Source organism: Callorhinchus milii, unplaced genomic scaffold (genome assembly GCF_018977255.1).
Source record: "Callorhinchus milii isolate IMCB2004 unplaced genomic scaffold, IMCB_Cmil_1.0 Scaffold2, whole genome shotgun sequence".
Lineage (NCBI taxonomy): Eukaryota > Metazoa > Chordata > Chondrichthyes > Chimaeriformes > Callorhinchidae > Callorhinchus > Callorhinchus milii.
The window spans coordinates 84,826,623-84,851,803 of NW_024704743.1; the positions used below are offsets into that span (position 1 = coordinate 84,826,623).

General features: G+C 39.5%; 1 protein-coding gene across 1 annotated transcript in view; it reads left to right on the forward strand.

Moving 5' to 3' along the window:
* The window catches only part of atp9b (ATPase phospholipid transporting 9B), a 148,938-nt gene that overhangs the window by 104,160 nt on the left and 19,597 nt on the right, over window positions 1-25,181 (forward strand). The window contains exons 16-21 of the mRNA XM_007900576.2: window positions 5,562-5,723; window positions 6,778-6,870; window positions 12,025-12,108; window positions 17,932-18,102; window positions 19,906-20,004; window positions 21,006-21,095. Coding sequence (XP_007898767.1) covers window positions 5,562-5,723; window positions 6,778-6,870; window positions 12,025-12,108; window positions 17,932-18,102; window positions 19,906-20,004; window positions 21,006-21,095 — 699 coding nt within the window. The remainder of the gene's footprint in view (window positions 1-5,561; window positions 5,724-6,777; window positions 6,871-12,024; window positions 12,109-17,931; window positions 18,103-19,905; window positions 20,005-21,005; window positions 21,096-25,181) is intronic.

The following is a 25,181-nucleotide window of genomic DNA, read 5'->3' on the forward strand; positions in this document are numbered from 1 at the left end:
CATTTGACACCAAAATAGTATTAATCTCAAGTCACTAAGGTAATTTAATGAAGTAGAGAGGTGTGAGATTACATTATACACTAAATATATTTCAATTTTAATTAGTTATATTTTGAAATATTTCTAAATGCATGTTGAAAATGACAATGTTAGCGCATTTAATGAAACCTCATTGAAAAGCTTTAGTCGTTCAGTAATTTGTGATGGTACACGTGTAAAATAAGCACAGCTGTTTGTTCACAACATCTTTGTTTTGTCCTGTGCACAGGCTCAGGCTTAAGTTTGGTTGACGTCAAATTGAAAAGGGATAAAGCAGTGTGCAGTTGTTTCAAATGTTAATGGCCACATGATTAGTTGTAACCAATGATTTAAATTTCAACTGCGATTCAAAGTAGGTTTTTAGGGGTGCCTCTCAATACGATGCATTTACTTTTGAATTGTAACCATAATCGTGTGAGTTACTGATGTTGACAATGTAAATCTTTTTTTAGTTTTCAGTTGTGCTCCATAGTCTGTATTCTATATTTTACCTGCTAACCGTACCACGTTTATGGCACTCGCAAGTTTTCTTTCACTTTGTTTATTCAGCACAGGCTAACAGTATTGTGCCCTTTGCTGCAGCCTAAACTCACTTTGCACAACTGCAATAAAGTCGCCATCTAGTGTCTCCTATGGAAATTGTTTAAAGTTGGTTTCAGTGGCAATTCAGTTATGAAAATCTACATATTTATTTGTTAAAACCCACATTGCTAATTCAAGATGCTTACATTTTCCCCTAGACTGAGCATTTGATGTTTAACTAATTTGTATAATCCAAAAATGTAGCTGTGTGGATAATATTAGTTTTTTTCCGTGTTATAAGTTGTGTGAGTGGGTAACGATCTTATTAATCTGAAACCACAATTTGCATATTATTTGCAACAAGTGAAATGCTCACTAACAGTAAACATAATAGCTAACAGTAAACAAACAGGTGTGAAATGTATTGAAGACTTCATACAAAATGTTTTGATTCCCTTGCACAGTTTCAGTATCTTGATATAGTACCTTTCACATCTGGATTTTACATTTGATTTTACATTTGATTTCAAGATCCTCATCCTCACCTACAAGGCCATTCACGGCCTTGCTCCCTCCTACCTCTCCAACCTACTATCCCCCTACCTACCTGCCCGTACCCTCCGTTCCTCTGCCTCTGGTCTGCTCCACGTCCCCCGCCCCAACCGCCCTACCATCGGTGGTCGAGCCTTCAGCCTCTCAGCCCCGAGGCTCTGGAACTCCATCCCCCAGTGCCTTCGCCGCTTCCTCCCTTTCCTCCTTCAAGGCCGGTCTCAAAACCTTTCTCTTTGACCGAGCCTTCAGCTCCCCTCTCGACTCTCTACCCCCTCCTCACTCCCTCCCTTCCCTCCCCTCACCCTGACCATTTCCCCCCTCATTGCTCCCTCCCTTCCCTCCCCTCACCCTGACCATTTCCCCCCTCCTCGCTCCCTCCCTTCCCTCCCCTCACCCTGACCATTTCCCCCCTCCTCGCTCCCTCCCTTCCCTCCCCTCACCCTGACCATTTCCCCCTGCTCGGGTCATGACCCAACTGTGCAGCGCCTTGGGACGTCCTCCTGACGTGAAAGGCGCTTTATAAATGGAATCTTGTTGTTGTTGTTGTTGTGGAGGACTTCTCAAAGTGCTTCACGGGATTTAATATAAAGTGAAGTGACTGTTTATTTTGTAGGGGAATATTGGCAGACTATTTAGCATTGCAGCCAAGTGCACTCCTGTTCTTATCCAACACTCAATCCTTTACAGATCCATAAATAATTTTATTCCCTAATCTGAGATTGAAGCTCAGGAAGGGAATTGGGATTCAAATTAAGAAGCACATCTCACGTTCTCTGGTCTTTTTTCTCTCCCCCTCTCTCTTCCCCCCCCCCCCCCGAATTTATTGTGTAAAGCGTTTTGAGATGTCTTGAAGATGTCATAAGGCGCTATATCAAATGCAAGGATTAATATTAATTTCATGAATGTTCTATTCAAATGAGGCACATGGTAATATAATTAAAAACTGAAAATAATAAAAATGCAATCTACATGATGAAATCAGGGATGTTTAAATGTGGAATCTGTAAATAAGAGGTAATTGATCCGCCCCCTGGTTCACCAGAGGTCACCAGATGCAGCAAAGATAAGACGCACAATGAGCTTTCTGTGTATAATTGTTTGAAGGAAATTACTAATATGCTTGCATAATTGAACAATTTTATAAAAAGTGGAAACAAAATTAAATAGAACCTATTTGTGTAGAAAGTCCGGTCTATTACCAAATAACAGTTATTTACTGCATAATATCAATGAAAATCATGCTTATAACTGCTTTGATTGTACATAGCAGTACATCTTTTTTAAATGTTTTAAATTCTTGCAGCAGTTTTTTTGTTACAAAAACAATATTTATAAAACAAATTAGGATACTGACAAATGGTGTGAATGATATATCAAGTATTTTAAAGAAATTCTCAAAGTTCAGACTGCATAGTAAAATTATTGTACCAATTTCTTATTAAAACTTAAGGCCATATTTTCATTTTATTTGCTTTATTCATTTAAAAAAAAGCTTTTAAAAGAAGATTCCAAACCTGACCTACCTCCTGAATCCAACTACCAATGTTGAACTACCAACGTATCTATTTTTTATTTCTAGTGCACCCGAGGCATCTTGTCTCAGTCCTTTCCCTCTACCTTTCTCTCATACCTTGCTGCAGTAAGCTTCTTCTCTTGTACCTTTAACTCAAAATTCTACACATTCATGGTACCCACTATTATTCAAATCTGAGACAGTTCCAACAAGTCACAGTGATGTTTAGCTTTGGGAACTATCCACAGCTGAGACCAGTCATATCTCACATGATATCCATATATCAGGGTGACTGATTAGAAGTCAGGAGCAAGACCCACAGCGGGTTGTGGGTTGGAGAATTAGCAGGTCGGAGAGGTAGGGAGGTGCCAGGGCATGAAGGAATTTGAAAACAAGTGTGAGGATCTTGAAATCTATCCATTCAGCAATAGGGAGCCAGTGGAGCCTGGCTAGACTTGGTGTGATGTGGTTATGGAGTTTAATGCAGCAGAGTATTGGATTGGGCGGGCGGTGGTATGCGGGCGGCAGAGTATTGGATCAGCTGGATTCTATGCATGGTGGAGGAGGGGAGATCGGCGAAAAGGGCATTTGAAAATTTGAGTCGGGACGTGACGGACGCATGGATGAGTGTTTTGGCAGCGTCTGGGGTAAGGTACAGTTGGTGGCGCACAACTGACTACCCACAGAACTGCACCTGAGTCCCTTCATCTCACCCCTTCCCTCACCTCCTTCAAGGTCCATCTCAAGGCCTTCCACTTTGGTTGCACCTTCGGCAACCTTCCACACCTCTACCCTCCCGACTCTAACCTCCAGCTTGGGTGCAAACCTTCGACTGTCCAGTCTTGGGATTTCTTACCAACGTGAAAGGCACTATATAAATGCAATTTGTTGGTGTGGTTGTTGACTCCTTCAAACAGGCAAGACATCAATTCTTGGATGTTTTGGGTTTGTGTGACTGAAATGCAACACTGCATTGCATTTATCAACTGAGCCATTGCAAAGCCTGTTTGCTCAATATATTCCATGAAACTCTTCAAGCTCTGAAACTTTTCTAGAACTCTCTAACCCGAACAGGAAGATGAGATCTTGGTTTAACATCTCATCCAAGGACAGCACTTTCAACAATGCAGCTCTTCTCCGACACTTTATTGGAGTGTCAGTCTAGACTGAGTTCAACATTCCTGACGTGGGCTTGACCCCACAACGTTCTAACTCGGAGGCAAGTGTGCTATCCTCTAAGCCAGGCTGACACCTTGGTTGTTTGTGGGTCTTGCTGTTGTGTTTGCCTCCTAAAACCACAGTTGACAATAATTACTTGTGAAATGCTTTGAAATGCTTTCTGTGAAAGGGCTCTGGAAAAATGCCTTTTTTTAATGAACAGCTCATTGTGCGAATGAACTGCTTTGAGAATTTCCAAGATAAGGTGCAATATCAAAGTTTATGTACAGAATTTTTAAACATTCTTAAAGCTCAACTCTGTTGGTTCACTTCAGAAAAGAGTGGTTTTACTGTGATTTGCTTAAAATTGTATTGTTTACAAGTAAACTTGCATGGTATCATGTTGTGTTTTTTAGGTGGCATCAATTTTGTATGTTTACTTTCTGTGCCCTTTTGCATATTTTAATATGACAATTGTGGATCAAAGCAGAATGATGCATGACCTGTGAACAGGTGAACCAGTGCAAAATCATTGCAGTCAAAGCTGTTAATTCAGACAGGCTGTTAAACCAAGCAAAACTCAATAATAAACAGATGTGAGTCACCAAATATAGCCTGCTTTACTCTTTAGGACAATGGGGCATAAAATTAAATGATAGTGTATTAGCAGAGATACAATTTGCAGGTCAAGTAGTAATAGTAACCTTTCAAGAATCAAATTAGAAATGAATCTGAGTATTGAATCATTTGCAGCTGACAACATCGTGCGCAAAAGTTATTCTACCACAAAAAATGATAGTATTGTAATTACAATGATTTTAATGACTAACTTTTTTTTAAAGAGGGAATGAGTGTACATAAATATTTTAAACATTCCCTCTGACTAAGGTTGNAAAAAAAATTTGGACCTTCATCTTGAGTGATGTGGCACAAAATACTTAGAGCTTGGAGAATGATTAATTTATTAGAAAGTAAAGCTTAAAATTCTAACCTTGCCATATTTAGCTGGTGTTTGCAAAAATGCTGCTTTAGGAGGAAGGACACATAAAGTGCACCATTCAGGAAGTTAATCGCATTAGCTAAGAAATGCTAAGTAGCAAGCGGTTTTAATGCATGCTTTTCAGTTTTAATTATGGTAAATTCGTTTCACTATATTGGAAACCTGAGCTCTGACTTAGTATTTTGATGGGCTATCAATCGATCAATTCAATAACTTGATATCTTTACGTGTTTGAGTGGACATGTAACTAATACACCTGTGAATTTATACTCCTGTGACTGATACCTTGTTTTTGATGCTTGCCCAAAAGATCCTATTCTGTCTGTGGTCAGGTTCAAAACACAGCAAGTTAGCTGTTAATTGAAGTATGGCAATTTGAGCTATAACTAAATTTTTTCTGTTCTAGCCAGAGCAGCAGTAAATATTAGGACTAAGAGTCTCAAAATGTAACTCGATTGGACAAGTTTTAATTATTTTCAACTTGTCTCATAGGTCTGTGATCTTTTTTATTCAGTGGTGCCTTATTATAGTTTGCTCCCATTATAACTTTGTGTTGGTTTTGTATTTAAGTAGTTGTAAATACAGTATTTACTCAAAAGCATTTTACTTGATTTATATTGCCTCGTAACATATGGTTCATCTCACTTAATGATGGGCTTGCTGACATTTGACCTCACATTTAGATATCTAGAAAGTGGATCACCTTCGACCTTTGTGTACATAAGTGTCTTCAGCACAGCAGACACAGGATTGTGGTTGACCTTTGATCTTTTTTAGGTGGCTTTAGTACAGTGGACGCAGAGTGTGGGTCTGACACTGGTGAGCAGAGACCTTTCATCAATGCAGTTGAAGACCCCTGGCGGACAAATCCTTCCATTCATCATTCTACAGGTTTTCCCTTTTACATCTGAAAGCAAGAGAATGGGCATCATTGTCAGGGTGAGTTTGGGAATTTGTTATAGACAAAGAGGTAAAGATCTTAAATATATTGCATCTGCTTTCCTGAAAGAGCTGTAATATGTAATGACTATGCTAAATACTGAAAAACTGGAATAAAGTATGTTTATTTCTTTTAGTCAGCAATACAAGCCATCAATATATTTTTCTGAATGCTGATGTATTTATAAACTGAACAATTAGTCTATTTCTTTAATAGTTTTACTCTATTTTTGTCAGGATTGTAATGTAAACTAGATATTTCATCTGATTTGGCAAACATGTCAGCTAAACTGCACGAGCAACATTTCACAAACAAATGAAATTAAAATCAAGGACGAAGAAAGTGAAAGGCGGAAAAGAAGGCCAATTTATAAGAATAGGAGAAAAATAAAAATGGAAGGCAGAGGTTGGGTGCTCAAGTCTTGGATGGTAACCAATAACACATGCGAGAGGGTTAGTAGCCTACATCAGCCACAGCCATACTTAAATCCGATGGGGTGATTCACTGATGAATTCCATAACTGTCTTCCCCAATAAGACCTAAGCCCTAAACAATAATGCACTCTGTAATGCAAGGAAATTAAATTCGAATTATTTCCATTCATTTGGAGTATTAACATTTTCCTCCAGTTTACTGAAAGAGTAATTGGAAAGTAACTTTATTCCCCTCCTCCTTCCCATTTAGAAAAAACAAGCTCCCACATTTACCATATCGAGAAATGCATCAGGCTGGGTGACGTGCATGTAGTGAGCTTGTGCGCACAGTATGCCAAAATGTTAAGTTCTACATCTCAAGTCAATTATGGTGCTATTTAGAGAAAAGATTCCTGTTTAAAGAGTAGAAAAACCAAAGGGGAGGTGATTTCCAGCTTACTTATGTGCACCTCCTTCTAGTCAGTGTAGAGAGTGGAAAGAATACAGGTTGACTACAATATTTTCAAGTGCAAGATCAAAGTAATACAGTATTACTTTTATTTTACTGTTTCTTTAAAAGGCTGAATCAAACATTTCTAATGTCAATCGTTATATTTTTCTTTGACTTCCTGGGTGTTAGGATGACTCTTCGGGGGAAATCACATTCTACATGAAAGGAGCTGATGTGGCAATGTCCAGCATTGTACAGTATAATGATTGGCTGGAAGAAGAGGTAAGATTTTTTTTCAAAACAAAAATTGCGCACACTGATTCCTTCAATGGATTATGTATTTAGTCCTTGCCAGGTTTCAATGGCTCTCAATCCCCGAACGGATCAACTTCAAGATCCTCTCATTTATTTCCCTCGCACCTCCCTACCTATCCGACCTGCTTACATCCCAATCCACCACCCGCTGCCTCCGCTAGGCTGATTCCAGCCTCTGATTTGTCCCTTGTGCCCTCTGTTCCACCATTGGTGGCCGTTGCTTCAACCACTACGCTTCAAAACTCTCTCTCAATCCCTCTGTCTTGTCCCCTCCGTCGCCAACTTCAAATCCCACCTAAAGACCTTCCTTTTTGATCGTACTTATGGTCCTTCTCCCCTTGGCTCGTTGTCAGACTCTGCTACTGTGAAGCGCTCTGGGACGCTACCCTGCCTGAAGGGAGCAATACAAATCCAAGTTGCTGCTGTTGTTTATATAGCTCTCTTCATGTAGAATAAAATCTTGGAGCGCTTAACATTGGCCAAGATGAACACTGAGAGAAACTTGTTCATTATAAAGTATAGACAATATTTTTTAAAAAATTCCTTCGCCACAATTTCTGCAGGAAGTGATGGAAGAGATCTGATGATTGGGAACTCGGCCATTTAGCTTCCAACATTTAAAAAAAACTACTTTTGGGTCACCAGGTCGCCACCAACATCACTTCCTGCTTTGCACATGGGAATTGACGTTGGCAGTGATTTGATGATCCTGACGTTAGGTTATTTTTTAAGCACAGCGTCAAGCAGGGAACAAGCTGATCAACTTCATGTTTACAAGTAACCAGCTATTGTGGATCTCCTATATATTCCTAAATTGGCATTTTTGCTAAGATATTTCCATGATCTTAAAAACAATCATGTTCAACATGACACTTGATTGTATAAAAAGAATTTTAGGCACAGCCAGGAAGTGAGTAACGATTTTATTTAGGGGATTGTTGGGCAGGAGGAACTCCTCTTTTGAATAGTGCCACATATTTATCTGGCATATAATGTGACGTAATATCACCTAATGTCAAATATTTCACACTGATTCAGTGAAGGAGTTACTTTGAAGTGTGAATGCTTTTATTGGCTTTAAAAACTGGTAGTTAACTTGTGCTTTTCATTGAAATTGTGGCATGGAATTTTTTTTAATATAAATCTCAATTTTTCCCACCAATACTCTCTTCTTTCTCTCCTCCCCCTTCAAAATCAAGTTTTCTTCTACTGGAGTATGTGCCAGGTGCACTCCAACAAGTCACCCAACCGGCAACCCATTCTGATTTGACAATGAGTGATCAGAAACTGTTTCACTGTGAGAAAGCATTGCATCCAAACCTCAAGTAGTCCTCACCCAACATTCACATGTGCCAGCAGGGATCACAAATGAGCAGTCAAGTGCAGGGATCACAGTGGTTGATATTCCTCCTATTCCAGCAACACTGAAACAAATTTTTACTGTTCTCTGGTTGAGATCCATAGACCCTGATTTTAGGCCTGTGATTTCTGATCCCTATGGCTTAGATGTGCATACTGCAGTGCTTTTACCCACTGGATTATCAGGGAGGCCTATGAGGAACTGTGGGACACTGCTGTGCGCAATTGGCTGCTGCGTTTTGCCCACAAATATACAGTCAATTCAATATAGAGTCAATTTACTTTACAGTATATTCTGTGAAGCGCTTTGAGATGTCTCGAAAACGTGAAAAGCGCTATATCAAACGCAAGGATTATTATTATCTAAACCACCAGATCAGGCAAACAGGCCTTGATTTAATCTGAAGGACAGTGCTTCCAATGTAGCATGTCGCTCCATTTTTTATTTGTTCAGATTAATAGAACATTAATTACATTTCTTCTGTTCTTTTTAGTTGTATGGAGGTGTTTTGGTCTTATTGTGTAAATCGCATGTAGACTAGCCATTTAGATTTCTTTTAATGGGCTGATTTTAAAAATAAGCTTACCAGAATAGAGTCCGAGACTAGTTTCCAAGATTGATCTTTTTCATTTGTTTCTGTGGAAAGAAAACGTTAAAACTCATTCCTCTCTACAGTGCAAAATGCATTTTGGGAAATATTCAGTAAAAAGAATGCTGCATGAATCACAAGTAGGTCTAAGATCGAACAGCTGAATTGTCTCTGCTGTTCTATTTTATGTTCCTCTTGAGTATTACCTACACGATTTGATGGGATTGTAATGATTTTAAAATTATAAGAACCTTTTCTTGCCCCAGTGATTATAGATGATGATGATGATTTTATAATAGGACAATCTCAACGCATATGTTTATAATGCTTTACTATTGGCAATATCCCTTGGTCAATAGTTGCTGTAGGGCAGTTCGTTTCAATTGGTAGCGTGTATAAATTAAGTCCAGTGGAGACCCATTAAAATGTCATAACCACAGGTATACTGTTAATGATGTACAATTAATTGTAATATCCCTTAGTTTAATTTGCTGAGGATTACGAGGTCATGTCATTGAAAGTGTCCAGCAATATAAACTGAAAGAACAGTTATTGCTGGTGTTTTAAACTGTGATATATAGAAAAGGCTTAATGATTTAATTTGAATGGTTTATCTTGGCTTTTTTCTACCCCATTACAATATCTTATTGGTATAAATTGGATGCATGCTTTCACGTGAATAAAACCTTAAATGTCTGTACAATACTTGTAGATGTAGGTGAAAATGTATTATCAAAATTGATAGAATCAGTTAAGACCACAATTTTCAGTGTATCCTAAAGATTTATCTCTAGGATAGACCAAAAATTGTGGTCTTAGCTTTCTGTTTTACCCCAGTTCCCACCACACAGACACAAATACACTCATATGACTTTGGCACAATGATTGGGTTCAAAGCCAATCCCAAGATTTTACTGCTACCAATTTTGTTTTAGCAAGCAGGCAAGATTGTTGTTGTTGAGCATGGGTGTTTCAGTGCTGCTTCATTGAAATGTCATCTTAGTTCAGATTAATTAAGACTAAGTCCTGCCATTGTTAATAACATCAGTGTCTTAGCAGGAACAAAATTGGCAACTGAAATCTTGCAACCCATTTTGACCCAACCATTGTGCCAAAGTATCAGTCACTTGCATGTTTTCTTCAATAATTGAAAATTGTGATGAATGCATACCCTAACATCAAATCTGTTAAGAAACATCACAATATTCACTGCTAATTTCTTGAATGCCAATGTATCAGTCTGGCTCAGTTGGTAGGGCTTTTGCCACTGAATCAGAAGGTTGTGGCTTTAAGTCGCTTGTCGGGGCTTGGAACTCATGTTGTCTTAGCTGATACTCCAATGGACATTCCAGTGCAGACCTGGGATTATGTTGCATTGTTGGAGGTATCGTCCGTTAGATGAGATGTTAAACCGAGGTCTCATCTACCTGTTCAGGTGGATATTAAAGATCCCATGGCACTATTTGTTTTTTAAAAATAAAGGTGTTTCTCTCAATGTCTTGCCAACAACACCCCAAATAATAATAATAATAATCCTTGTATTTGATATAGCGCTTTTCATGTCTTCTCGACGTCTCAAAGCGCTACACAGAATAGACTATAAAGTGAATTGACTGTATATTTGTGAGCAAAACGCAGCAGCCAATTGCGCACAGCAGTGTCCCACAAACAGTCGTGGATTGAAAATGACCAATTTATTATTTTTTGTTTTTGGAGGGATTATTATTAGCCGTGTGGAGTAAGGAAACTTGCCCAAGGTTTCGCCCTGCCTGGAATTGAACCCAGGCGTCTCGCTTGCAAGGCGAGTACTCTAACCACTGAGCTACAGGACTCCAAATAAAATCGATTACTCACTTCATTGCTGTTTGTGGGACATTGCAATGCATAAAATTGGCTGCCGCGTTCACCCACAAAACACACAGTCACGGTACTTTACACTATATCCCGTGAAACACTTTGGAACGTCCTCCCAATGTGAAAGGCACTACATACCAAATATAAGAATTATTATTAATATAATTATTTTCTTTTGATTTTGTGGAAGAAAATTATAGTCTCTCATAGCTTCATTGTTCATTTTGTTTCTACATCAAAATACAAACTACTGTGATTTAATAAGCCAGAGCATCTAACTGTATAAATATCCGCCGAATGGAGAGAAATCTAAGATTAAAATAAAACATTTAAACATCATCTTGACTAGTTTAAAGGTATTTTAGACTACTATTTCACTCCTCCTCCCAATTTTCTAACTACCATTGCAGTGAAGTTGGGCAGCCAGCTTTCAAGCATCTTTTGGTGCTGTATTTTCTGGCCGCTGGGAAGCTTGAAATAAAAATAACTAAATCTGAATCTCCAGCATTTAGATATCTAAATAATGTAGATTCAAACTCCTGTGCACCACCTAGTGATTAGCTTAAGAGTAGCCTTGGGCAAACAGTTGGCCTCAGACTGAATCCTCTTTAAAGGGACATTTATTAGGATTATATTCCCACTCTGCCAGAATTGCTTCGCTGACCTGGAGATAATCATTACATTTTACATCTGAAAATGGGAAAAGCATGCTGGAATCGCCACAGTTTCTAAGCTAGATGTACACAGCTGCCTACAGAAAAAGATCCTACTACAGAGGCCCAGTTTGATGCTGCTAAGAGTTGGCCATCATAGTAGATGCTATATGAAATGCAATGTCTGGTTCAGTAGAAAACACGTAGTAGATAAATCAGAAGAAGGTTAACGTTTCAGACATGACCCTTCAACAAAACTCGTTTCAGATTTCCAGCAGCCATTATTTTTAATCTTCTCAGTACAAGGGGGCAGCCTAAGGTGCATGTAAAAGGCAGAATTGAACGAAAAAGAAAAATTGCTTCAAAATATATTATCCCTATTCTCTAAATGGAGATTGTCTTCTAAAGGATGTTTTGAACTTTGATTAACTTGACTCAGCTGAAATGGTGGCGGGGCCATTGCTTCAGAAGTGACACGTCCCTTTTATTAAAATTAAAGAAGGATTCTATGTCCAGATTATTGTAGAGTGAAAGTTTCTGCTTCTCATCACTGTTCATCAGCTTCAGTTGGTACTGTGCATGTGTGAACATCAGGAGGACCTCTATCCGGTATTGCAAATATCCAAAACAGCTATTCAAATGAAGGATTATTATTCTCTTCACAGTGTGGAAACATGGCAAGGGAAGGACTGAGGACACTAGTGGTAGCCAAAAAATCCTTAACCGAAGAACAGTACCAGGATTTTGAGGTAAAATGAGATTCAATGTTTTCATCATTCATATTTAATCTTTCTCCTTTAACCTCCGCACACAAAGCATTCCTCACTGGATTTCCCATCTGTTAGTGGCTTGAAGCCACTATGTTTTCTTTCAACCATCTACTGTTTTCAGTATCTTGATCCTGCCTCCTCCAGACAGAAAAGTAAAGGAGCAGTCAGTTGGAGAGGGAAGAGAGCTCTTTCATGATGTTTTGTTTGATTTTCAGTCTATATCCTATTATAAAAATGAGCTTCAAAATATAAAGGAAAAACAATATGAAATGTCATCTTACATTCTGGGCTGATAATTTTAATGGTAACAAGAAAACATTTACCAGAGCTAAATTATGTTCCTGAACCACACAATTAATATTAATACTTTATTTTTAAATGTAACAGGGCACATATTAATGTAACCATTTGTTAATTCTTAATAGTCATGTGGAGCAGATTATACAATCTGTTGATAGTACTTTGTTAATTTAATACTTTTTGAGTTCAATATTCACACTAGGTAGAAAAAAACACACCAAGCAAAAGCTACAACATTGGTAAACATTTAACTATTCTTTTACACATCAATTAAACTCACTGGTTAGGATCTCCCACTTATGAAAGTCTAATTTAATTGGTAGTATTGTTTATATAATTAACCTTTGACACTGATCATTATATAGATCCATAGACTTTGTCTATACATCTCTTCTTTGCCTGCCTCTCCCCTCCCCATTCAATTTAACAGATTTTTGCTACTATATTTGTAATTTAAAGGAGTAGCTTTGCTGAGGTTGAATTAAAATCAGTAGAATTTCTGGCATAATAATTCTACAATGAGCCTGTAAAAATAAGCTTTGTTTATAAAAACGTATGAGGGGGGAGAAATGAGAAGTAATTGTGTTGCTTTGCTATAATCCAAGTATTTAGTGTCAATGCCAGGTCTGAGCAAATGCAGTTTCCTTTTTCTCAGCTATGTGTAATACAATAGGCTAACTAGCACTCCTGTTACTGATTCTCATCCGACATCATCAGGAGTCTAGTTTGGATGAATTTTGTACACCTTTGAACTCTTTTTGAAAAAAAATTTGGAGGATTTTTAATTTCAGAAGTGTACTTTGTTTAACATTAAAATTGAATTATTTTATGTGAATATACTTACATTATGCCACTTGCTCTTAATAGGACTGCAGCATTATATACAATCTTTGTAATGTACACTGGCTGCCTTCAAAAGATTTCGCAGAAATTTTCACATGTTTTAAAAATAACAAAATCTCTGTTCAGGAAGGTGCAGCGTGTGAAACTGATGTAATGGATAGATTTAATATCCCAGGGGGATGCTTTAGTAATTATGTAGATGAAATGTGGGATCAAATTGCACATCTGTGCCACATCTTTATGGTTTGAATAAGTTTTAAAATTGAATTAAAAGTGAGCACTCTAAATCCTAAACCGTTCTAGCATTGCTAAAGTGGAACTTTGCATTTTCTTTTATTCCTTTGAAGAAAAAGCTTTAATCTGTTGCAGATGGAATTACACTCAAACCTAAATCAAATGTTAACCAGGTTCTTGCACAGCATTAGCCTGTCTTGTTTCATTCAAAGCAATCCAATGTTATGTAGTCCATTAGTTAAGAGTCTTTACATTAATTTCTACAATAAACATTTTATATTCCATTTATTCAGTGATCATCACATATCCATTTAACCCTCGCTCGTGAATAAATGATATGATGACCTATTATAAAGTTCAAGCCCATTCCATCCGGTTACTTGGTTGATTTGCGTTCAGCTCAACAGAGACTTTTGAGTTGCTCTAAACCCACAGTGTTGCTTTCAATGTCAGCAATAATCCATACGTTTAGCCTAAAAATGTCATTATTGCTCATAAGCTCCCATCCCTTTGTGCCCATTTTTCTATTTAATGGTAAAATTCCTCTAAATCAATTGGCAATATTTCTGGAATGTCTGTACTGACCAGATTTTCAGGCTATTGTCTGTGCGTGGGCACAGGTAAGCAGGATCTCCTTGGGCCTGAATTTGGCTCCAAGGTGACATGTTTGGCAATGGGATATTGGAATCAAACCAGCCCTCTGTGGCCGTCTCAGTAGTCCGGTACCTGAGCCAGGCGAGTCCGCAGTATTCCAGGGTACCGCTAATGACAGCACAGCGAACCTGCCTCATCAGCAGGACTTGGAAGGGCAGACCACTCACTCACTGGGGGCAGGGAATCGTTGCACTCAGCTCCTGTTAATCCTGCAAGCCCAAACCCTAATGAATAGGGTAGTCCTAGCTGGATAAGCAGCAGGAAAGCTCGCTTTCAATGGCAAGCTATTTTAGCTGGTTAGACTCCAGCAGTACCCCAACGCACATTCTTGGGTCACCAAGCCTTGGCTCTTGAAATTCTCAGTTTGGTTTGGATATTTTAAAATAGTAATGGATTTCCGCATGTGTCAGACACCCTGCTGTCTTTGTGATTTTGTAGATTGAAAAAATTGTAGCTAACAGTCTTAGCAAAGTAACTTCTCTTTCCCCCTTATTTCAGACAGTGAGAACAGATGGCGCTTCTGTGATGCCCTCAGGAGAAAAGTCTTCCACTAGTTATAATAAACTAAGTTAAAGTACTTGCTTCCCAGGAGTGAAGCATGTAAACCAGATGGAATTGAGGCATTTTGGGCAGTACAGTAAAACTCACAAGTCACATCATTCAGGACCATAACATTTAATATGATTTACGGGAAGTCCGAGTTGCGAGAAAACTGTATAAATCATAAAACCTCCGATTTAATCAATAATCTACACTGTGTATGCGTAATCTAACGCAGCCATTAAATACACATGTGATAAATCATCATTGCAGCTGTTAAGTGCACGTGCGGCGACCGGTCACGACTACATTTCCTGCGATTCACTGCGCCGTTAACTGTCGCCGTTTGCGCACTTACCGGCAAGCATTGCAATCATGGGAAATAAAATTCTTCTGCACATGAGCCGACAGATCAAAAGTATGTTTCCCACAATTCAATGCAACCGGACGGTAAGTACGTATGAGTCGAAGGGTCAGGACGTAATTTCCCATATTTCAAGGCAGATGGCAAGTGAGGGAGTAATAACAACAATAACAACTTGTATTTATATAGTGCCCTCCACACCGGACGGCATCTCAGAGCGCTTCACAGTAACGGATCCCAGGGCCGAGCCAGGGGGAGAGGTGGGAAGGTGACCAAAAGCGCGGTCGAAAAGAAAGGTCTTCAGCTGAGACCTGAAAATAAAAAGAGAGGGTGCGAGGTGAAGGGAGGTGAGGAAGGGAGTTCCAGAGCCTCGGGGCACAGTGGCTGAAGGCACGGCCACCGAGGGTGGAGTGGAGGACTCTGGGGACAAGGAGGAGGCCAGACTCAGTGGAACGAAGGCAACGGGCACTGTTGTGAGGAGAGAGGTCAGAGAGGGAGGGGAATGCAGAGGAGTGGAGGGATTTGAAGACAAGGGTGAGGATCTTGAAGTCGATCCTCTCTGGGACAGGCAGTCAGGCAAGGATAGGGATAATCAGGGAGCGGAGTTTGGTGCGGGTAAGAATGCTGGTGGCAGAGTTTTGGATGACCTGAATTTTATAGATCGTAGCGGATGGGAGACCGGCGAGGAGGGCATTTGGGTAGTCCAGCCAAGAGGTGACAAAGGCACGGACCAGGGTTTCAGCGGCTTTTGGGGTGACTGGGGGTCGCAACGTGAGGTGGAAAAATAGAGTTGGGTGTCATCCGCATACATGTGGAAATGTACCCCATGTCTGCAGATGACATCCCCAAGAGGGAGCACGTAGATCAGAAAGAGGAGGGGGCCAAGGATGGATCCTTGGGGTACCCCGCAGGTAACTGGGTGAGAGCGGGAGGCGAAGCTGTTTGTGCAGATGTTCTGCTGGTGGTTTGTGAGGTAATAATCCTTGCATTTGATAATAATAATCGAGGTAGGAATCGAACCAGGTGAGTGCGGTCCCACTGAAGTGGATGACTGAGGAAAGAGGGTGGAGGAGGATGGTGTGATCGACTGTATCGAACGTGGCAGAGAGGTCCAGGAGAAGGAAGCGGAGGGAGCCCTGGTCACAGAGAGAGAGGATGTCATTTGTGACTTTCACAAGTTTGAACTGTGGGCAGGGCGGAAACCGGACTGGAGGGGTTCGAAGAGGGAGTGGGAGGAGAGATGTGCGCGGAGTTGATTTGGAGGATAGGTGAGCAACATTACAAGTTAGGAAGTGATTAATAAGAGTATTGCAAAGAAATCAAAAGTGGTTTTGATAGGAAATTGAATGGAACTCGGGTGAAAGTTCGACTTGCCCGATTATATGACTTATAAAAAAAACTCATACGAGTTTTACTGTATTTACAGTTTTCTCACAGCTTGTTAAAGACGGTGAACAGTGAAGCAATAGTAAAGCAACTAACCAAGCAAATTGGGGAGATCAGGATACTTTATCTTTCTCTCAAATGCCCTCCACTTCTCTAAACTCCCTTCCCTCTCTTACATGAAAGGCACTGTACAACTTCGGATTGTTGTTAGCAAAAGTAATCTTTGCCTATCTAACTGGTACCAAGAATAGATAAGATCATAACCTCAGTGCTGATAACTATGTGAAATATAAATTTCTATGTTTATATGTATACAGACACATGTATACATGGAATTTCATGGAATTTAGAAATACGTATTTCATGGAATTTAGAAATAACTTACTTATGGAAAAAGTAATGTTTCTGTGAGGTAAAGTTGGAAAATGTATGGCAAACGTATGAGATTGGAAAACTATCTATCCACAATTACAGTCACTCCACTTTACGGTTAATCCCTTGAACTGCTTTGAGATGGTTTCATGACATAAGGTGGTAAAGTATATTAAATGACAAATTTATTATTTATCCTCTTGCTGGATGACATTTGCTCTCATGCAGTGCTCTTTACACAACAACAACAAAATTACATTTGTAAAGCGTCTTTTACATCGGGAGGATGCCCCAAGACGTACTAGTTTACCTGTTATTACAGTGAAATCCATCTATAATTACAGCTTTAAGAATGAATTTTACTCGTCCCTATTGAGACGATCATGCATTCAAATCTAAAGTCAAGCCTATTTATTTCTTAAATGCATGGACTTAAGACAGATTTCAGTTCACTTTATTTCCACATGGAAAATATTTCCACTTTTTAACTCCCAGCAGTGCCAGGTTTTCCAATAATGTTTCTGCTACGTATTAGTTGTCTGCTTTTCTTCAAGTAACTGCAGTATTCACAACAATATGATTTGAATCACATCAGTGGTCTGTGAATTGAATCCACACCAGCCACTTAAATGTGATATTAAATCTACCTCTTTATTTGCTAGCTGTGACCATTTACCCTGTACAATGTACATTTTCGCAACTTGGACAAGTTGTAGCATTTTTTTCTTATTCCTGAGCAACAAAACCCAGAAAAAAAATTTAACTTTACTTTCCTGTTCAAACCAAAGTGAATTTAAGGCTTGATTTTGCCTCTGTTTTAAACCCAGTATTTCATGCTATATATAGCAGGTTAATGTGATTTATATGGAAAACTTAGGAATAGGTGGGTTATTTTTAGTTGTGTTGTATGTACTTTGATCAGAAACAGTCCTTTCTCTTATAGCCTTGTCTGCATAAAGTTCTGCTGTGCTAACATGGTGAGGTTTGGAAGACATAAGCCATGTACAACTGGTACAACTACGTGGGTGTTCAGTGGCTAGTTGGTACCCTTTGTGGGTTTTCCTTTGCCTGACCTGAGGCATCTTTTAAATACCTTATGTTTTTCACAGAACCGATACAACCAAGCAAAGTTAAGTGTTCACGATCGTTCATTAAAGGTGGCAGCAGTTGTAGAGAGCCTTGAGCGAGAAATGGAACTCCTATGTCTCACTGGAGTGGAGGACCAGCTGCAGGCAGATGTGAGACCCACACTAGAAATGCTTAGAAATGCTGGAATAAAGGTTAGTGTTTCAATTTCATAAAATTTGCATAGGCTAGTTACAATGTTGGCAACAATTTAAGAGCATTACACTTGTATCCCATTGTAACATGCTTCACTATAGCACAAATCCATTTATAATGCAGTTGTACTGTTGATCCATGGTATGGTCAGTGTGGTATACTTCCAGTGCTGACCGGCAAGCATCCTGGACATACATCAGAGGTGTATGGAGTAACCTCTGGAAATGCTTAGCGTTTACCAGCTTCCTGCACATGTGTATAGCTCTTAAAAAGTGACATCAGTAATAATCTGATGACCCAGATGTGCTGACCGGCAGCTATTTTTATGGCTCACCTCAGACGCTGACAGCACCACCATCCATGGATGCACCCTCCACCTTGCTAAGCCAGTCCGGAACTTTGGGGTCTTGTTTGACTCGCAACTATCCTTTCTACCCCACATCGCGCCATGACCCACTCTGCCTTCCTCCACCTCCGCAACATCGCCCGGCTCCACCACTGTCTCACACCACAGTCCGCAAAACCCTCATATACGCCTTCATTACATTGAGGCTCAACTATGCAAACTCACTGCTTGTCGGGCTCCCCCACGCCTCCCTCCACAGCATCCAGATCATCCAGAACTCTACAGCCCACGTCCTCTCCTGCACTAGGCTCTGTGACCCTGTCACCTCCATCCTGCAGTCCCTCCGTCTCGCCCCCTCCTACGCCACCTTCAAGACCCACCTTAAGACCCTCCTCTTCGACTGTACCTTCATTCTCCTTGCTTCCTCCCCTGCCCTCCACCCTCCCCCACCCTGACCCCCAGCTCGGGTCCGTAACTCTGTCCAGCGCCTTGGAACGTCCTCCCGAGGTGAGAGGCCTTATACAAATGTAATTTTGTTGTTGCATTTGATATAACACCTTATTATGTCTTCAAGATGTCTCAAAGCGCTTCACAGAATATACTGTAAAGTGAAGTGAATTGAAACGCGGCAGTGAATTGCACATAGCAGTGTCTGTCCCAAACAGTCATGGATGGAGTGACCAATTTTTTTTTAAGGAATTATTACTCCCGGAAAAGGGATCCACCAATCGACTATCAACCGGGTTCCTACTTACTGCTCAGTAAACAGAAGTGTGTGGAGTAAGGAAACTTACTATGCCCTGAGGCTCTGGAATTCCCTTCACCTCGTCCCCTCTCTTCCTATTTTCAGGTCTCTGCTGAAGACCTTTCTTTTCGACCGTGTCTTTGGTCACCCCCCCTCCCCCTAGCTCGGCCCCGGAATCCGTTACTATAAAGCGCTCTGAGACGCCATCCGGTGTGGAGGGCACTATATAAATCCAAGTTGTTGTTGCGTTTCGTCCCACTGGGAATTGAAACCAGGCAAGCGCGGTGAGTGCTCTAACCAGTGAGCCTCAGGACTCCACTGAGATCTCATTTTATGGACTCTATAAACCATTGCATTACAACTACAAAATGTAATGCATTAATGGGCCAAAGAAATGGGTACAGTATTGAAATATTTTTAAAAACTAAAAACTTTTGTCACTGAAGAGAGTGCATATGTCTGCGAATTCAGTGGCAAAGTTGCAGTGCACTGTGGAACATTGTAGGGGTTATTAGATTAGGTTATCAGGTCTAAATAGCACCATCTGCTTGATTCCCCAGCACTCACCTTTTAAATGTTGCTCTTGAATAATGCCCTTTCTTTGTTAAATATGTTTGCTTGGCTCTGTATCAGTCAGAACGCATGCAACATTTTTCAGTTATTATCATCATACGTGCAGATACATGATCTTTACTTGGAATTCTCTTCTAGATATGGATGTTGACTGGAGATAAACTGGAAACAGCTACTTGCATTGCAAAAAGTTCACATCTGGTGTCCAGAAATCAGGATGTCCACATCTTCAGACCTGTAAGTAAAACTGTTCCAAGGTGAACTTTCTAAATGTTTCACATTTTATATATGTATTTTCTTGGGAAGAAAAATGCCTTACTTTAAGAATTTAGCTTACCTATTGAATGTGAAAGGAGTGTGACTATACATCAAAGTCAGTAGTGCTTCCTGGGTGCAGCATGCAGGAAGTGACTTCATTGGTGACCTGATGACCGAGAAGTTATCCATTGCTAACAACAGGATTGCTGAGACATTGGACCCTCCAATTGTGTTGAAATGAGGTTTCCCTGTAAGAAATTACCAGCACAAGTGGGGAACTACGAACTCTAACAAGCAATTTAGAAATTAAAACACTATGTGGATGATGAGGTGGACTAATCGTTTGGGAAGATAGAGGGTAGACTAAATGCACTAATTGTCCCTTGCTAGCTGAAACTGTTGCTCTTCCTTTAATCACCAGATAGCAGTGAGGTAACTTCTATAAAACTGGAGAAATCAACGCAAAGTCAGATTATACTGCTGGTGAATTTTTTCAATGGGCACAAATGGTTGTTTAATAATCTGAACAAATTTTAATTCATGTTTTACAATTAAAAAGAGCAATTAAATTGAAAAAAAATATTTTCCGGTTACTGACTGAAGTTCCGTTCACTAAATGGAATGGGCTCTGAAAAACCTTGAAAGAGAACCATTTATTACAGGTTGCAAAATACCCCTATTTTGATAAAGGCATCTAAAAAGTGTTTGAGCCAGTGTTTCAAGTCCAATTGTTATATACGCATTTCTCCAGAGCAAATCCTCTTTATGTTATGGGTGTTTTTGCAAGGTAGAATACATCCATGTCACCGTTAGAAAGCTTTTTTAGAAGCCATTTATTCTGTGTTTGCAATGACAGTAGCTCAGATTTCAATCTTGTGCTAAATATAGATTTGGAATTTATAACATGGTTTGTGTTTTGCTGGTAATAATAATATTCCAGACATTTTGTGCATTTGTTAATGAGAAAAATGTCCCTGCAGGTAACAAATCGTGGGGAAGCTCATTTGGAGTTGAATGCTTTCAGAAGGAAACATGATTGTACACTGGTTATATCAGGAGACTCCTTAGAGGTAAGAGCTCATAGCTTAAGATAGAAAGTTGCACCACGACACATTTTAAATGAGACCAGCAGATCTCCAAGTGTTCAAATGATATTCACAGTCCATATTCTACAAAAACAGCCTTTTCATGTATTTTGTTAATGTATTTTTGCTAGTTTAAATTCAGCATGACAAATTCTGAGGAGAATGCAGTCTGTTTAACTGGCCTATTTGGAAGCAGCCCTGAAAGGCAAAAGTGATCCAAATCATTTGTCTCTTATCAGTCTGTCAAATCACATCAAGAATTCCTGTTTTTTTGTTTTAAGAAATTGAACAATTTAACCTATGTTGTTCATTCAAGTAAACTAAATCCTGAAGTACCTTTGTTCTACTCCATGTTATTTCTTCTTTAAACTACAACTCAAAATACTGTTTTACAGGGGAAAGATAATCAATCTATTCTGTAAGCTCTTAGAAGTTACCTTATGATATGTGTCAGTGTTTTGGGGACGTTCACACTGCAGAATCATTGAAAAACTAAAGTGAATTTGTAAACCCTTTTTCATGACTTTGAGTCAAACTAATGACATTTAATTCTGAAAATGGTTTTCCTAGGTTTTTCATTTCTTTTGATCCTACTCCTGCACCAGGTGATGAAAAATCAGCTGTCACATAAATCAATACCACCTTCCACATTAAACTGCCATAATTAATTCAGGGAATATTGCAGGTCAGGGCCCTGAAATATCTGTTTTAAAATAGTCAAACCTGTTTCAAGCAACCACCACCCCTGTTAACAACCACCCTGAAACAATCCCTTCATTGTGCATTCACACACCAACAAACCCTTACTCAGAAGCCAGCCTTATATAATGGCCACTTTGGCTTGTTCCTGAGAGGTTTTTGAAGACAAGTTTGACTTAATAATCCTTGCATTTGATAGGGCCTTGTCACATTGTTGAGATGTCAAAGCATTTCACAGAGTAAAATGTAAAGTGGTGTGACTGTATTTTGTGGTTGAACTATAATATAGTTATTACAGAAGTATCACTTCACACTAATACAGTATCACTAATAAAAGTTATCAGTCAGGTTATTTTTTATATAACCGGAACTATGACAAATTTCAAAGTTTTCACACAAAAGCTTCTCAATTCCCGCTTAGCCTTGGCTCCCAGCAGTGGAATGAGTGTTACAGTGAATACAATTGACAGTTATATATTCTTCATGTCGGGAGGGTGTGTGTGTGTCTTTTTCTCTTCTGTCTGAATTTGTTTGTCTCTTTGTATCTGAATGTGTATGTGTGTCTCTCTCTGAGAATGTGCATCTCTCTTGGGTCTGTGAGTGTGTATGTCTCCAAGTGTGTGTCTCCTTCTGTCTCTGAGTGTGTCTCTCTCTCTCTCTCTGGGTCTCTGTGGCTGTGTGCGATGCCGCCCCTGAGAGCCAGGAGGTGATGAGCACCTGTAGCCTACGTGGGTGCCCCCCCTCAAAAAAAAAAGGGCACCCAATGTTTGTTAAAGAGTAACTAATTTTTTTTGCAACAATATAATGTGTTATTTCCTCATGTTTAGTTTTAATCAATAAAATGAAAAAATGTAGGTTGGCAGTAAAATGTACCTCAATAAGCACCAACAAGACCTGCAATTTTCCGCAAAATACCTAATTTCTCTGTAATTTGGGGCAAATATTTCTGCACTTTTCTATTGGCCCAGGCCATGGGTAAGTTAAGTAATGTTGTGGAGAATCAAATTAATTACTTGCCTGTTTAATATTTTTATTTCTGACTGCAACACCCTAATGCTTGACATGTCCTCTTAAGTTGAGCAATGATTAGACAAAATAGATCTCTTCAACATTGAAAAGACATGCAACAGAGGTATATTGGAGAGAGAAAGTAAACACAGAACAGTACTTTCAGATACACCAAGTGAGCAGATCACAGGGGCACAGGTTCAGGATTGTAAAAGGCAATTTTAGCACAGATACCCAGAAGTATTTATTTACCCAGAGGGTAATTAACAAATGAAATGACTTGTCAGAAATGGTGGTTGAGGCCAGAATGCCGGGCTCCTTTAAAAACTTAACAACTTGCATTTATATAGATCACTTCAATTACAATGAACATCTTGGAGCACAGGGATGGATACCAAGCAAGGGATACATGGGAGGGGGATCACAGCTTGACTCTGTTATGGAGGGACAGTAGAGTAATTATTCTGGAACGATAAGATACAAGTATCTTCATCTGAAGTGATCTTGTGCAGTTATGTTTGACTTCACCGTCCATATTTGTCACAACACTGCCAAAATACTGCAATCAAAGAGGCACTCATCACAGAGTATTGTATTTGGGTTAAATCTTATTCAATGACTTCTAGAGCTGAGAATGCATTATCCCTAGTCAAAAAACTGAGTAAAATACCACCAATAACTGAACTAGGAAAGCGCCAGATGAATTTTTTTTACTAGGACTAAAATTTCTAAATCCGGATGCTTTCACTTGTGGTTCAAACGCCTGGTCTGGGAGAAATATATAAATATATAAGCATGATTGTATTTGGCTTTCCCATCTTTCTCCATCCTAGGATTGAGTTTTTCCCAAAGTTAGTGATCTGGCAAACTGTAGACTTGGCACAATTTGTACACTAGAGATGTCAGCAGCCATGATGAGCCCACTTAAGCTAGCCAAGTTAATAATAATAATAATAATCCTTGCATTTGATATAGCGCTTTTCACGTCGGGAGGACGTCCCAAAGCGCTTCACAGAACACACTGTAAAGTGAATTGACTGTATATTTGTGGGCGAACGCGGCAGCCAATTGCGCACAGCAATGTCCCACAAACAGTCGTGGATTGAAAATGACCAATTTATTATTGTTTTTTTGGTTTTGGAGGGATTATTATTAGGCGTGTGGAGTAAGGAAACTTGCCCAAGGTTTCGCCCTGCCTGGAATTGAACTCAGGTCTCTAGCTTGCAAAGCTGGAAAACATTGAAAATGTAAGCACAGTCTTTAAAAATTCAGTGAAAAAACTTATCGGAGCCCAAAAGTTCACAGGACAGTATGGATTATTTAAGAAGCAATGGACCAACTGAGTTCTCATGCACTGATACATTCTGTAATTGACTCATTTCCAGGAGCTTGACATTAAGAACATTTTAAGGGGAAGTAAAAAGGCGAAGACCAAGCTGTTAAGTTGTATGAAAATATATTCAAGGAATGACAGGAAATCCAGTGCAGAATGCCATTAAATTTTTAAATTTAGGGGTGACAAACGTGATGTGATAATTTTCACTGGTTCTAAAATATCACTTCAGTGAAACTTGCAGTTGAGCCAGTCAATAACTGGAAACTAGCTGTGGGAAGGACCTCAAGCCTAATTTAACATTGTGGTTGATACAGTAGTTTTTAGTAATCACCATTGAAATTGTTGTGGAACAATTTATATATAAATTTTCACCTGAAACTCAAAAAAGCTGATACCCCCTGAAGTAGCATTCACACATGGGTGGCAGCTCCATTGGTGGCAGCTTTAGGCTCATCCATTCAGTCAAATTGGATGGGGTGGGGGGGGCACAGCTGGGGACAGTCCTTAGTTTTTAACTTGCTTGACTGTAATTTTTGATAATGTGATATTTATCCCCAGTGATAGTGATAACAAATGGAAATTTTACATTTTAATAATAATAATAATAATCATTGCATTTGATATAGCGCTTTTCACGTCAGGAGGACGTCCTAAAGCGCTTCACAGAACACACTGTAAAGTGAATTGACTGTATATTTGTGGGCGAACGGGGCAGCCAATTGCGCACAGCAATGTCCCACAAACAGTCGTAGATTGAAAATGACCAATTTATTATTGTTTTTGGTTTTGGAGGGATTATTATTAGGCGTGTGGAGTAAGGAAACTTGCCCAAGGTTTCGCCCTGACCTGCCTGGAATTGAACTCAGGTCTCTCGCTTTCAAAACGAGTGCTCTAACCACTGAGCTACAGGACTGAGCTATTATTTTGATGTCAAACTTTACTCAGTCTCCCAAACTTGGGCCAGGGAAAGTCAATGACAAGCCTACTGCATTCATTCATTAAAGTGGGGTTTACCTTATAGTGCCCTC